General features: G+C 34.0%; 2 protein-coding genes across 2 annotated transcripts in view; both read left to right on the plus strand.

Moving 5' to 3' along the window:
* The first annotated feature begins 998 nt into the window (after positions 1 to 998).
* On the plus strand, positions 999 to 3,588 carry LOC108908139 (actin-related protein 8). The gene is made up of 3 exons (XM_018712073.1): positions 999 to 1,887; positions 1,947 to 2,569; positions 3,041 to 3,588. The coding sequence occupies exons 1-3, from the start codon at positions 1,076 to 1,078 to the stop codon at positions 3,298 to 3,300; spliced, it is 1,695 nt and encodes a 564-aa protein (XP_018567589.1). The 5' UTR covers positions 999 to 1,075; the 3' UTR covers positions 3,301 to 3,588.
* A 1,459-nt stretch (positions 3,589 to 5,047) lies between these two features.
* The window catches only part of LOC108908135 (CD109 antigen), a 69,117-nt gene continuing 57,223 nt past the window's right edge, over positions 5,048 to 16,941 (plus strand). Inside the window, exon 1 of the mRNA XM_018712067.1 lies at positions 5,048 to 5,286. The gene's annotated coding sequence lies outside the window, so the exon portion shown is untranslated. The remainder of the gene's footprint in view (positions 5,287 to 16,941) is intronic.

Consider the following 16,941-nt stretch of genomic DNA (forward strand, 5'->3'; position numbering starts at 1 on the left):
TACAATACAGAAACTCTACACAGACAATATGACAAAACGTGGAGAAACGGTTTGACGTAGCCGCTAGACATGACAATCCCCTCCTCAGGCAAGCCGTTGACTACGTACCCGACGTGACCGACAAACACAAAAGACCTAGACACCAACTTTTTGACCCTGGGTGACCACCCCAACGACATTCCCCCCTGCCAGCTAACCTTTTCTGTTTCAGAGACCGCCAGGATCAAGAAACGAAGACAACGACACACACACACACACACATACACACCCCCATATCTTTCTTACCCCTCCTATCCCGCGCTAACCAAAGGCCCACCTTAGCAAAGCGCATCCCAGACTGCATAGTCGCACTACCCTACCCAACCATACCACACATAAACATGACACCACCCCGGGGGTTTACACAGACGAGACGGTGAAGCAAGAAGACCACCAGAAGAAAGGGCCCTAGTCGGCGAGGCCCAGCCAGGACAAAAGGAGGTCCCACGAAGCGCCTACACCGGCCGCATTTGCCATCGGGGTAGCCGACAGATGGGGCCCACCTACGAAGGCTGTCCAGGCCTACACGAGATGAGCCAGGATAAAGAGAGATAATCCCCCTCGATCCTAAATCATTGTGGCCAATTTCTAGCCATGGAATAATGGCGCGGATTCTTCAAATCAATAGAATTATGTGTGAGGTTTGAGACATTAATTAATGCACAAAGACAAAGATATTAACTTTATCCAAAAGTGATCTAAATTCTAAACTTATCTTACAAGTACAGTCGACTAGTTTGGCAAACTCTATAAAATTTATGGGTAGGACTAGTGCACCAATGCACCTCGTAGTGATCATTTTCTTGGAAAACAGATCTGATCTTCGAGCATAATAGTCGGAAAGAAATCAGAAAAATTTTGATAGCATTCTTCTTCTTCTGAGATCGGAGAATAAGAAGAAGACAAATAATAGTTTTGTTTTGATTTTTTTTGAAATTGAATTGTTAGGTTATGTTATATTTATCTCACAAATAGAAAGATACTGACCGTGTTTTACTTATTTTTGTGTACTGTGGAATTAATTACGACTTCTAACATGACCTTGCCGACTCCAGCGGATACTCCGCCTGAGCAAGTTCATTCGAAAAGCATAATAGTAATACATCCTGGTTCTCTTAACTTACGAATAGGTCGGGCTTCAGACTTGAACCCTTTAACTATACTTCACGCAATAGCAAGACGTCGCAAACCGGCTGGTCAAAGTTACATGGATCATTTTTTACCAGAACGAATAGACTTAAATCAGCCTCATGACTTTGAGGAAGCAAGACTAGCCGTTTCTCACACTCTCCAGTCTTGCTTGCAATCAGACGGACGTAGGAGATATGCTACACCCCCTCAGCAAATAGCAGCATTTAATCGAAGATCTCAACCAGAACTCTTGGGTAATAATGGTGGAGAGTGGGTAAAACCTGAAGGAGATCTTGTTATCGGTAACGATATACTTCGTTTAGATCCAAAGGAGGACTTTAATACTCATTTTCCTTACAAAAGAGGAGATTTTAACATACATAGTGGTCCGGGCGGTTCCATGACAGCAGTTTTGGCAGATCTTGAGACAATTTGGACATATGTACTTGAAATTAATTTTCAAATCAGTCCAAAGGATTTAAAATATTATAAAGCAGTATTAGTTGTACCTGATGTTTACAATAGAACTTATATGAGAGAGCTTATGTACTTACTTCTGTGTAAAATGGGGTTTGGAAGTTGCTTTTTAGTTCAAGATCACGTAGCTGCGACTTTTGGATCTGGTTTGAGTTATGCTTGTGTTGTTGATGTGGGTGACCAAAAAACATCAGTTTCGTGTGTTGAGGATGGTATCTGTCATCCAAACACTAGAGTAAGGTACATTATTATATTATGAACCACATAAAATTTTTTTAAAATATAATTATTTATTGTAGATTAGATTATGGAGGAGGCGATATTACACAAATTTTTTATTGGCTTTTACAAAAATGCGCTTTTCCTTATAAAGAATGTAGTGATAAAAATAAACTGGACACAATGTTGCTAAGAAAACTAAAAGAAGACTTTTGCCACGTTAATCTAGATGTATGTGGATCCCAGGAAAAGTCGTTTATGTTGAAACAACCCGGGAAGCCAGTATATCATTTTACAATACAAGTTGGTGACGAATGTATTGTAGCACCCTTGAGTCTGTTTAGTCCTGAATTGTTTGGCATTACGGGTCCTAAATCTTTACATACGCAAAAAATATCGACAGGAGACCCGGAAGACCCACATGATGAGTTGTATCTGAGAGATATAAGGAAGAAAGGTATGAAAGAGAATATGGAACCGTCAGCATCAGATCTTCTCAGCGAGGGGTATTTAGAAAGCCAGCAAAGCAATGCAAACGACGATGATATAGTGGTTGACGCAATGGATCCAGTTGCTCCAGCGTCTGTAAGAGAATTCGTCACCAATCCGGGACAGATACTAGGTTTGGATCAGGCTGTTTTGCAGAGTATTGACAGGTGTCCAAACGAGGATCTCAAGAGAAAAATGTATGGTTGTATTTTAGGTAAGGTCACAAAATATTATTTACGGATAGAGTGATCAGTTACCACTGGGCCAAACATCACTGAAGATTATAGTATAAAAATCAGCGGGAGTAGTTCATATAAAATTTTGTTAAAAATGCTTCACTTCCACAGGGTGTTGAAGTTTAAACTACTTTCAGGAGTATCTCACAAACCCCTGAAGCACCAGTGGTATGCATACTTCATTCTTGAAGCCTTTTATAAAAAATAAATGTTATACCACTATGTAAAACAGAAATAATATTTCTTTAAATTTTAGTGCGCTGGTGGAAAATTATAAATTAGACTGCAGGCATTTTTACATTTTTGCATTTTGAATTTAATTACATTGTGCGCTAACTGTACTATCTTACTAGCTTTAAAAGCAGCAACAACTATTCCCTTTATAGTGAAAAATCATTGAAAATTTAATTTTCTGTAAAAAGGCTACGAAAATAAAATTTCTGTTTTAGTGGTTGGAGGAGGTATGAAATTTTCCGGCATAGCCACGTGGCTACAAAATAGGATCTCTCTTCAGATTCCATACCTGTATCGTGCCGAACAGCTGGACATTATAACAAATCCTAGAGACATGGATTCGGCGATGGTCGCATGGAAAGGGGCTTGTATAATGTCTTGTCTTGAAACGGCGCATGAGCTGTGGATTCAAGCAGGAGAATGGGAGAAGTATGGTGTCAGGATTTTGAGAGAAAGAGCCCCTTTTACTTGGTGATGGAACAATGGATTTTTTTTATCATTGTATATCGCTAACTTAAAAAGAAGAAGTGATTATGAAAGAAGAAATAATGTGGAAATTTGAAAATGTGATGTAAAAGTTGGATTTTATAGGATATTTATATGTTGCATACCTACACATATGTAAAATATAAGCATTAATTTATGTAACAAATGTTCTACAAATTTACGGAGTTTTATGTTATTCATAAAATTACAGCACACAATGACTTTTTCATAAATATTAGTTTTGTCCTAAGTGTATCAAACATAGCACAATTCTTAAAATTCGTATCTTAAACTAGAAAATAAACTTGAATTACCTACAATCTTTTTTTTTTGTATTTGTAACGAAGTTTTCCCTTGAGCGTACTTTAAATATTTAAATTCAAATTTTTCATCTTAAAATGTAAATAAAAGGCGAAGAGGTTTTAAATATGCATCAGGAACGCCAGAATATACTTTTTTTTTAATATCATTTCTAGTTTTTCTTGGGTTAAACGCCATTTTCACAAAGATAACCCTAAATAAAGAGAATGAGAATATCATAATTTTGCAAATCTGAAGGATTTGTTTGTATTGTACGTTGACTGAAATATTGTACTTTTCAATCAACACATTGTATCTGCTTTCTTTAAGTACAAAATATTTCTTGAGTTGCATGTTTCAGGCACCTTTGGTCTAAAGTCGGCATCCCATGCATCTGAATTCCGATGTACAATATACGAAAATATTTTAATTCATACGAATGATAATATAAATCACATTCCGAAATTAATCTCGTACAAATCAAGTATAGAACCATGGAATTTATTACAAGATGAAAAAGACGAGAGATTTTTAAATGACAACCATAGGTAATATCATAGAAAATATACCTTAATGTTAATGCAAGTCTTCCACCAGGAAATATTGGTTTGCGTACACGATATATCTTCATCAGTCTTGGACAGGCAATATTAAGTAATTTGTGGAAATTATCTCCTGTCATCCTTAGATAATTGAAATATTTTTGATGATCACTCAAGTGCATTTCTTGCAATAAATTTTTATATGCCCCTTGCCTTTTCCGGTTTATAAAAATAACTCGAACCCAAAACCACCCTTGCTTATTCTTACTCTTTCTTAAGCGCAGTAGAATACACAGAAGAAGCACTGTATTTGCTTTTCGCCGTGTTTGGAGATTCATTTATTTCACTGCAAATCTGCCAAACAACAACAATCACAGATGTTAAAAACTTAAAAACTGAGGTTAAAAAACCTACGATTTCGAATAAAAGTTAAAATTATTATTTTTACAGTTCTACTTTTTCTGACGTCGTATGAATTTGATATATTTTCGGATGAAAATGAGCAGTAAAATATTTGAATGTATATTAAACCAATAGGATCTTCGTATCGTCGGAATTCGAACGCATGGAATCACCAGACAAAAATTTAAAATTGATGTTTGGAAAAAATAAAGGATTAATTCCAATAGTAGCAGTTATTAACAAAAGCACAAAATATAAAAAGCCCTGTTTCAAACAAAAAAATGTGAATACGTAGCCAATATAATTTTTTTAATTTTTATTTTAATAAATTCGTAGTAGTCCGACAGACCATTGAAAGTTAAAATCGAACTACGCCGACGCAGCCTCCTAGAAGTGCCGTTTTTCAGTTTCACCTGCAAGGTGAGCCCGGAATGGCGCATGCGTCGGTGCCACCGTCGCCGTTGACCGGCCTATTTCAGTTTAAATCCGTCGTGTGTTTTGTCGTGTACCGTGGAGGTGTTCTGTTTACGTATATATACGCGACATCTTATCTGGTGATAGAACGTGTTTACTTTCCGCAGATCTCCGAATCGCAATGTTTTTAGTGATAGATGCGCTGATAAGGCGGTAGCTAGATTAGATAAGAAGTGATGTGCATTGTGTACCTGGCTTATCAATAAACACAACGGTTGCAGCGCGGGATTCAACATTCAACAACAACAAATTCACAGGTATGTTGATGGACTCACCGTTCGCTGGGCGTGTACACTACCATTGAAATGGTAACCCGTAAATACCACCGAACGGAACCTTTCGCTATTCAAGTGTTTAAACTGGGATTATTATTCAGGCCCAAATTATTTGGAAATTAGGTAGAAATTGTTTAACAGGGCGTTACCTCTTTCAAATTGGAAATAATTGAATGATGAGTATGTATGCTCATGACTCACCGCGACTGCGACACGGTGTTGTTAATTAGTAAAAAAATATTAAATCGCCTCAGCCTTGATTGACATTTGTTGGGATCGTAAGAGGTTCCTCAATATAGCTTTAGGGTCTTTGAATTTTTAAATATTTTGGACGGATAGGTGAAAGGACTTCTTGTGTCGCTTTTCTAACCTGATACTTTGTTTACATTCGTAAACGGTGATATCTCTCCATGTTTTACCTGTTCCCATGAATTGCATTAGAGAAGAGGAAGGGACAATGTTCGAGATTGTGGAAGTTCAAATTTTTCGACGTCTACAATCCATTTGGACACGTAATAAAAACCTAATTATACAATATACCTTACATTTATGTACTTAATAATTTGTTTTTATAAGTATTGATATTGATTAAGTATCGTCATGATATTCTGTTTTTAAATTTATATACTCGTAGAACTCGTAGAAGAAAGGAACAAAGTCAGTGGTTTGAAAAGGGAAAACGTAACTATTTCACGTTTGACATAGATTTATTGTAATGCAGGTAAATGTATTGATCACAATACCATTTTCCAGTAACTGAAGTACCTAGAAATTTTAAAGGTGTAAATAGATATTCCCAAGAAAGACATTGAATGGTAATTTGGATGCCTATTTAAGTAGGTACCTATTAAATTTAAATTTTTTTATTTTTTTCTGAAGTCGGTTACAAATACATTTCATAGGTAGGTATGTACCTACTTAACCATAATAAATGAATGAGCTGATCTAAGCTATTCAAATTGGCATAAGCTTTTAATATCAAAATCAATAAAATATCGAGTAAAAAATTATTTGACTTTATTTTAAATTGAAATATGTAAGTAGCTGAAAGTAGGTACCCAATTAAAATTAGAATACCGTAAAAAACTGATTAAGAACTGAAATATGTACTGTTTATATCTTTATAAAAAAAGTACATTTTTTGGAATTCTTCCAACATTTTATGTCGGCCCCTAGTGATTTGATCAACAAGACATAACCGATAAACTACAAAATTAATAGTCACTAGTCACCAAGTGTTTGGTAAACAGAGCAATTTGTATTGAACCACAAATACTGTTTGCAGTCAAGGGTTCTCAGCTTTACTATTTGCAGTCCTCGAGAGTTTTGTTAGTACAGACTTACCACTTACCAGTGGCCAAACCATACTTACGGAGAAGGGCCGACGAAATTAATCTGTATAGGTCTGTAACCTACTAATTGGAAGGTGCAGCGCAACGGGCCTTTAACAAGACTAGTAATAAGAGCGATGTTCGCATTAGTCATGTTTTAATTCCCTGCATTCGACCATGTCGGTTGGAATTACAATAAATTTTAATAAAAAGTACTATCAGTGTCGCAATAAATAATAATAATTCGTAATGATTTCTTCCGTTGATTTTACGCCATATTTTCTCACTTTTCTGATGTCTGAGATGACAACATAGGAGCAGAAGTTGGGTAGTTGTGACCCCCTCAAGTTTATAAAATATATTAAGCCACATCAAAGCTCATTATTTAAAAAATTTCTAGCGATACGGGTAACAAACGATTGAACAATAGCAGACAGGGTCCAGCTCGAAAATGTAATATCGAGACTCGTTTTATTAAATCCAACTCGATTACTGCAGAGCGTACTAAAGACTCCGTGAATGCAACCCCTCTCTTGTAATGCAGGGGGTGTTTATACGAACATCCGGGGGTGCAGTAGAGGCGTACATATACATTCGGTACAGTAAATATTTTAATCTCAAGCTGAATCTCTGGAACGCCATCATCAAATGGTTGAGCAACCGTCGTAAATATCTCGACAAATGTTCAATGTTGGAAAAGGGGATTTTTCTACCTTGTGTTTGAGGAGCGAACAATGCCGAGTTGGTTTCTTTCTCATTGAAATGTATTTATGCATTAAAATAGCAATAGCTTGAATTTTTTCCCGTCAGTGGAACAGTGTACTTGCTTAGAGAAAGTATAGATTTAATCGCAGAATCACACTAGATAAAGTTGATGAATTAGAAACCTGCATTTGAAATGGTAATGGCAAATTTTAAGTCATTTTCTCAGTATTTTTACTAGGTCGATTTTCGACCTTATGTACTTTGGACATAAGTGCCAAAACAATGGCTTCTTTGTCATGACCTTAAATATTGCGATATTCTGGCAATATTAGAAATATTTAAGTTTCAAACCCCAAGTGACTAATAGAATTATAGAATTTATATATTTAAATTTATAGAATATTGACTTTTATTGTTGTCGCGATGTCAATTATAGTAGGATCATTTTCGATGCAAAGTAATAAATCATTGCCTGTCAAGGGAACCAATGAAGTACGCTTTTAAGGGTTTTACAAATTGAATAATTTCTTTATACATTATGAAGGGACGAGGGGATCAGTTCAGGTCTGGCACCCTTGTTCCTACAAAAATTCCTTTATTCTCATAAACTATTTATTTTAAATGTAATTTATTATAAATCCAATTTGTTTCCTAAATTCCACATATGTACTACATTTTACCTCTGTACGCGCCACTGTTGTTTACTTGTTTTTTGGAAGCGCTCTCTAATTGACGGCAAAGCTCGCCAGGTTAGTATTTGACGTATAACCGACCAGTTCGTACACTCGATGCACCTGGGCGACTACAGCTACTACCAGAACACAGTGCGTATGCAGCGGTATTTCAGATTTTACATTGAATTTCATTTTAAATTTGAAATGATTTATCTTACCCCTTATAAAAATGATGACACGATTTTCCTTTGATAAAAGACCGACAACTTTTTGCTCTACTTTGCATCGAAAACGATCCTACTATAGAACCTGTAAATCTTAAAGCACATGACCGTATGCACTTCTGAAATTTCTTCTTATGCTTTGACCACGATGTGTCTCGTAATTTTTACTCGAATAGCAATTCGGCGAGTCCGATATTGGTAAACTAGTCCGCCCGATGTAGAATTGACGGCGGCGCGCTGGTCATCAAAGCAAACCTGTATTGGTCCACTAGGTCGTAAATAATTTTTTTGTATGGTACATTGTTCACTTAGCTTTGTCGCTTTGCCAGTGCCGTGCAGAGCATTGCTTGGCGGGGTATGTTGTTGGTATACGTATTATTATTTATTAGTTGATATTATTATTTGTTCATATCGTAACCAGTAAAGGGTAATAGTTATTAAAATAAATGTTATATGTAATTATCTAGTAGTTTAGCGTGGCTCTCTGGAGACTCTTTGGAGCGGAGGATAATGAAATAACTCGGGAAAATCCCCAAATAGTGGAACCGGTCGAAAGTATCGAAACAAACTGAGAGTTTAAAAACAAAGATTTACACGTAAAAAGTCAACGTATTATATTAAATATATATGAATGTTTGAAAATTGAAAGTAGTGAACAATGTGATAAAAAAGTTAGGAAACGGATTAACGAACTAAACATTTTAGAAAAAAATGTTTTAGACAAAAGTTGTAGAACTTTTTATAACAAAAATTGTTAGCCCAGCCCGATAGTTATGGCAAAAAGTCACTTATTTGTAATAGCAAAGAAAGATATGTTGGGGTAAAAATTGTACTATAGCTAAGGATGTCAGATAGAGAGAGCCGCAATTCAATGCCGAGACATGCGTGAGCCGCTGCCTCAGACTACTGCTTTTCACGTTCACGTCACGATAGTATACTGTTGCTTTGTTATTGCGCGTTATTAATTCCTATCTGTTGGTGTTTATGGTTGGTGTATTGTAGACAATTTAATTTGTGGGTTTTTAATAAATAATGCGTACGCCTATGCCCCGCGGTTCAGTTCTGACAGCCCGAACTATACCTAACTGCCGTAATATGGTCTTGCAATAATAAGTAAAAAGTTATCAAAAAACTTTTTAACCCCAAAAAGGCTCATTTAGCAAAATGATATCTTCGGACTATCTACAGAACAGTACGAATTTCAATTATTATACGTAATATAAATTATATACTTACTAATTCGACACCTGCGTTGCAAGGAAATACCTTTTCTTATAATAAACCACGGAGATCCTCTTTTAATGCTTCGCGGTCTCGAGACGGCTTCATAGGGTTTATTTTCAGAATATCATCATAGTCATAATACCTATAGATTCGAGGAAAACCACAACCGTTACCTGCCTGTCCATGAAATAAAGTTTTAAATAATATATTAGGTGGCCAATTATTTATTTTGTAGCTCTGTTTATACATTCTATAGACTACATTTATATTCATAATATTGTGAATGTTTTCTTTATCAACTAAAAAATAACTTTTCCTAGATGCAAATTCCAGTAATGTTTATGTACCCTTAATTCATCAGTAGGAGCCTGAGCATTGAACAGTTAATTAATTTGACTGGTGGAACGTATTTTTAAACGAGTTAAAAATATACGTGGAGAAGAAAGCATCGACATCGATATTTGTCACTGACGCCAAAACAAACAGTGGAGTCATTCCTGATTGAGAGCTCAAAAAGAGTAATAAATAACTATAAAATAAAGAGAAATATGCTCGGAAATATGTTATATACCTAGAATGACCTCGAGAATGACTATTCTACTAAAAGGAAAAGGAAAAATACAAATTACTTTCGCGTTCAATATATTTGGAAGTTATTTTAAAAGATGTTCTGAACACTCAAATGTGGCATGATTCGTAGGATATTTCATCATTTAATTTAAAAGATACTTGTTTGTATGTCTGTTCTTCAATTCTTAACGGTTTATTAAACAATTTTTTCTAATCCAATTACACATCTGTTATCATTTAAGACGGCACCACGTCTGGCCGTTACATACCATCCCAACGAAAAATAAACGGAATCCAGTTCGTTTATTATTACAATATCATTAAGTAATAAATCAGGAAAGCCTATTAAATTGGTTTTATTACTAATTTTATGGTGCATAAAACGAAGTGGCACCTTATCGACTTGCCTCACCCGGATCAATTTCAAATAGTTGTTTACTCAAAAAGGGTTCGATCTCGATTGGGAATTGGGAGACGTGGGGATATGGACCAAGGGACGTGGAATGAATTAAAAATATCAGGACTTAAGCAATATGATCAGAACTGGCCATCCCTGGATAATGCAGAGAACAGTGCGCAAAACATGAAGAGAGCTCTTATTGTTCTTAGAGGAACAAGTAAATGCAATAGACTCTTTTAGTGTGACGTCACATATTTAGGCAACCCGCAACAAATTGTCATAGTTGGAATTGTGCAGACCGAATATGACCCTTATTTACTATTTACATAGATACTATAGAAATGAACAACTTCAAATATTTAAGAACAACCAACACGTGTTTCATAAAATAGGTACTAATGTGCTTAAAACATAAACTAAACTTAAAAAAACTATATAAAGGAATATTCCTAAATTTAAATAAAGTAAAAATTAAACATTAGCCGTGTTATTCCTAATAGCTGTTTTACATTGACAATTTATTGATCAATTAATTCATGTAGTCGCTTCATCAAGAAATTGGACAAGTGTAATGCACCAAATCTGCTGTCAAATAACTTAATGAATTTATTCATCAAGTTCTTGACGAATTAGAGCATGTTCTAATTTTCGTCGATTTCTTCGTGAAGTTGGGAAGTACCAACCCAACAGATTTCCAGCCTCAGATCAGTAATGAGGTTATGTTATTGGAATATGTAAATAATTGTGTGGCGTCGTACTAGGTTTGCATTGTCTTTACTGATTTGTTACTTATAAACACTGATATTTATATAATATGTGTCAAAACGTACCGCTGCTGTTGTATCACTACAATTATGAGTGGAAAGGTGACATTTTTGAAATTTATTTGTGTCTTTGATTCGTTGGTAGAACTGATTCAAGCGTCAAAAAACTTGATAAAGTCTGTAGCAATGTAAAACCACACTGTTTACCAATAAATTCGTGAATTAATTCAACTTCATCAATTTATTCATCAATAAATTGTCAATGTAAAACAGCTATAATGCACATGCTCGGAAAGAATAGCTTCATACACAGGTGAGATCTTATTTAATAGCTTTGTTCGTAAACCTACACAACGTGTAGTGTAGTGTGGTGGAATTCAGTGTTACACTAAAATAATAATTGTGCACCACTTTTAGAGAAAACATTTGGCTGTTCGTTAATTCAATTTGGGTAAACTTAAACTGGCATAACCTAATTGTAAATCATGGAGAAAATATTTGTGATGAGCGAATTACTTATTTAGTGACTCTGGAAGCGAATCGGAATCAGATGATGAAGATTACCTTCGTAAAAAAAGAAAAATTCATGTTTTATTGGAGACCTGTTTCCAAAAAAATAAAAGAAAGTGCATTACAAATTTTATAGAACTTGTTCGAAACTGTGAGGAAGACGAATTTATCAGCCATTTCAGAGTAAAATCAAGTATTGCCAAATTTTTAATGATCTATCTAAAATATCTACAAAGATGTGACATTTGTGATAAAAATTCATTTTCGCGCCACAAATATACTACACTACACTTTTACACCACCTTGTTAGCCAGTGTAGTAGTGTCTGCACTATTACACTACACTGGACTTTTCTAACACCTGGATTATACCTGCACTTGGCTACACTTCAATAAACGAACAACGTATTACTACACTAGTGCAGCAGTGGAAGGTTTACGAACAAAGCTAATATGTCGCTGCCATCATTAGGGTATTTTTTCTTCTTTTGTTTAATCTTTTCATTTTCTAGTTCTACTAAGTATTTTTATTGTTTTTCTTGTTGTTGTGCCGTGTCAGTGTGTTTTTCGAGTGTTTTTTCATCAAGTAGTTTATTATAAACGTATTCTTAACCATAACCAAACTTTTCTTGAATGATATCCTGCTGCGAGGCTAATTCCTTTACATGAAGTTATCTTTAATGCGCAGCCTCAGCAACATCCATATAATTTTAATTTATTAATTTCTATGAAAGTCAACATTGTTCTATGAATTTAAGTATATACATTCTATAATTCTTTTAGTTTATCACTTGGGGTTTGAAACTTCTTAAATATTTCTAATATTGCCAGAATATCGCGATATTTAAGGTCATGACGGAGAAGACATTTTTTTGGCACTTATGTCCAAAGTACATAAGGTCGAAAATCGATCTAGTAAAAAAATTGAAAAATTGTTTATGACAATGTGCACTATACAGGGTTTTCAAGGTCATTTAGAGGTAAATCTGAACATTTTAAATGGAACCGTATATTTTTGACCCCGGAAATTTTTACGTTCGGATATGACCTTGAAAATGACCTTCAAGGTCGTTTACAGGTCAAGTCGATTTTTGAACTTTTTGAAAACCCTGTATGGGGTTGCCTATTATTTCTCGTATGCGACGTCACTACTAAAAAGGTCTATTCTATTTGTTCCATTTGTTTCTTCTTCATTATAGGGAGCATTGTAATCGGTCATACATACATATTAAAATTAAGAAAACCTTCATTTAGAAGTTTTTATATCTAAGCTAATTCAGACAAATTTCATACAATTTTTTCTAAAAAATCTCGTCAAATGAAGTCAAACAACCGCTGATATTACGGGAAACAACTACTCTAAGGGTTCCAAGCATCAAGTAGGGTTGCCAACTTTTAATTTCTCATTTTTAGGCAAAAACAGCTAACATGGGCAAAAAATTAAGGACATTTTTTGTTTATCTTATGAAACAAGCAAAACTATAATATTTTTTAGTACAAAAAGGCCATGAATGTAGAGAAAATACATTATTTCGTTATTTGTAACTTACCTACCACCGAGCCTACCACCAAATAATAAGATACCTACCTACATAATATTTGGGTTAACTCGAGATCAACTAAAGATGTAAATACTAAAGTGTACATAACAATAAACTAAACAAGAATACAAAAAGACTCAAGTGATATATTATAATGCGAAATTCCTTATTATGCATTTATGTTAAATGCAAACATACAAAATAAATGTCAACTACGCAAGATCGAGAATCCGGCTGTTTTTTTTTTTTCAGGACGATTGCCGAATTATAAATATTGTTATTTTGGAAAATGTAATAAGGTGTAAAATTAAGAACACCTGTCCTGCAAGAAATCACAGCAGGACACAGGACAATTGATGAAAAATTAACTCAAATATGTTTTTAAAAAATAAATTAGCTCTACCAAATAAGCACTGATGAAAATAATAACTAAATAGATTCTGTACTACATGTTTTGGACTCTGACTGTAAAAACTAGGACTTTTCTTAACGTGAAACCTTACGTGAAGACAGAACAGGGATTTCTTAGTACTATCGCTGATTACAAGGAAGCTTTAAAAGGCACTAATTTGTGGATGCACGGGGGCAACTCTAGGAAGCCGGTTGTTTACTGAAAGGAGTATATTTTCAGAAGTTTCAATAAAACTCGTTAAAATAGTAAACAATTTTCTGGTTTTGGTTATACACACGTCGCGGGGTAACTGTCTAACATTTATTCCAAATGCTTTCAGTTAAATTACACTGTTTACTTTTTGTACCATTATATTTGTTTTCGTTTAAAAATAGCTCAGGAGTAGGTATTGATTTCAAATTCAAAAGAAGGTTTAAAAGTATTGCGTTAGTTAACTTGTCAATAAAGTGTGAACAAAAACCTGCTAGTTTCAATTATTTATTTGATCAATATCGAATATAAACAGAATTTATATTTCAAGGAATAGTCATGACAGAAAATTACATTATGTACATTATCATTTAAAAGAAACCTATATAAAATGAAGTATTAAATCTCAGTACAGTATACGAGTAGGTAAACATATATATTTTCAGAGAATTTTCATTGTTCGTTTTAGCTTACAAGAATTGGGAGGTTAAATACTATATTTTGCAAAATGCGAATGTTTTTTATGTACACAATATTGTGACAGTCCGTTTAATAGAACCAAGCTGAAATCAGCGAACTGCTGGAAGTTAAAATGGGGCAGGATGCCAATAATGAGAGTTTACTTTGACATTAACTATTTTTTGAGTCGGAACTGGACCGACTATTTTTTATTTAAAAATAAAAGACCGCAAGGTAACCAATAGGTCGATGACTGCTTAAGTCATGTGAACCGCCTGGCAATTGCATTATAAATAGATTATTACTGAAAGAAACTGTCCAGAAGGACTATTAAATTGGATTTAAACTTGTTACACGTGAGATTTACTAATAAGATAATGGTTAGTTACAATAAGTAATTTGACATAATACAAAATGCATAGACTAGAATAAATTCTATAAGTTTTTGTCACTTACAATTCCGAAAAAAATAGTAAGTAAAATTAAATAAAACTCTGTTCCTTACATTAATAGGTAAGAGACTGTTTGCCATCCACAAATATCAATTTGTTAGCAGGGGCGTGACTTGAAATTTTCCGACAATGTATTTTATATCGGGTGTCGTCAATTCCAAAGAAACGCATGAGCCTTGGAATTTTATCTCAACAAATATCGTACGGACTGCATTTACTTTTCATGTAACACTTAATTAACAATATAATAATTAACCAGATGAAGGTGAATTTCAACAATCTTAGATTTCAGTCTCTATAAATTATTCTGTTAGGGAAAAAGAACAAATGCAACTCGATACGTTCGAGTTAGAATAATTCACACCAGAGTGCATTGGCCTAATGGCTTACATCCTGCTGTATGCAACATTACTCAATGCACACTTCTCTCATTGTAAAAAGAATATGCAAGTGGATAACTATCATTACTATGATGTGTTTGTATAGGTACGTTACAAATTGTAATAATAAATGAAAAGTGATGAAGTAAATAAATGGAGTTCAAGGAGTTCATAAAACCCATAATATGTAAACCGCAAACCCACATGAGGGTTGAATATGGCTGCTCTATAGAAGTGTCATCAGCAAAAGTACAATAAATAGACACGTGGTATGTGCTAATTCTTATGCGATTTAAAAGCTTGATAGTATGTGTCTATTTATCATATTTTTGCTGACGACACTTCTATAGAGCAGCCATATTCAACCCTTTTGTGGGTTTGGGGTTTACACAATAATATGGGTTTTATGAACTACTTGGTTTATTTTTTTAGTGCATTTTAATAAAAGCTTGTTTTTTACATATTCTCGCACGGATTCGCAATTGAGTGGTATAATTGTGGGATGAAGTATGAAGTATCATGGGCAAATATAATGATTCTATTGTTTCATGCTGCATTTGTCATTGGTAACCATGGTGCTAGGTATCTTTTTTCGAAATAAGACAAAGACAGAGAGTGGTAGAATGATTGTTGAGAAATTTGCAGATATTTAGTATGTAGGTAATGCGAATTGTTTTTAAACAAACTTTATATTGTTTACTAATCTCATTCGTTTGTTTATATATTTTCAGCCCAATCGCTTTTAATTTCGTAATAAATATAAGATATAGGTTAAAAACTTCTCACCCGTAAATAACATCTTTAACTTTCCTAGAAACGTTATTTTTATAAACATTTTAATTTCTTCCATATGGTTTTATTATCAAATTTATGTAGCACATAAATTTGTTCGCTTTGTGATAGATAAGTCACCAGGCAAATATAAATTTTTAGACGATGTATTTTGCAGAAATGTTACAAGACATTCTCATACATTATTTCTGAATACCTACTTACTGTGAAATTTTTTTCAAAAGTTTCGAACAGGTATAATCAAAATTCGACTTTAAAATATGAACATTTTCCGTCCTTTTCTATAAGGCGTTGTGACGTCAACTATGTCGCATGCGCATTACGCTTCAAATTTAAGTTGGTATAACAAGTTAATTTGGCTATCCTGACATTGCTAGAACAGTCACATTTTCTGTCATTTACCATTTACTATTTGTTGTGCTAGTGACCGGTTGTGTTTTCGTGTTATTTTTTGCTTACTATAATTTTAATTACTCTCCATGTATGAAACATTACAATATACTTACCAGTTATCACTGCCACACTTACTATATAATAATAAATAACACAAATCTAGGTACTAGGTTTGTGATATTAACCTCAAATTATAAAGTATCAAAACAGCCATGAATCATGACGTCAAATAATTTTCTTTGTATTTTGTTTATGTCTCGATTGCGCATGTATACGAGTAGACGTCACAGCTAGAGAGACAATAATTTATGATAGATATAATTTGGAATTTATGATTAGATAGAACAGAAAATGTTTAAATTTTATTTTGATATTGTTGCTTTGTGATCCATTTTTTCTGAAAATTAAGTTAATGAAAGTAAATATAGAAGCTTTTACTATTGAAAAATAATAGCAAATTCAATTTTTGGATTCTAAAGTAACGACCCTATTACGCAGGTCATGTAAAAGATATAGCTAACTATAAGATAAATTTCACGCCGTTCAATGGCAATTCAATAATGTTAATGTAAAGAGCTCGGTAAATATGTATAGGTCATACATATTTATTTTTGGATT

This window comes from Anoplophora glabripennis, unplaced genomic scaffold (assembly GCF_000390285.2).
Source record: "Anoplophora glabripennis isolate ALB-LARVAE unplaced genomic scaffold, Agla_2.0 scaffold254, whole genome shotgun sequence".
Taxonomy (NCBI): Eukaryota; Metazoa; Arthropoda; class Insecta; order Coleoptera; family Cerambycidae; genus Anoplophora; species Anoplophora glabripennis.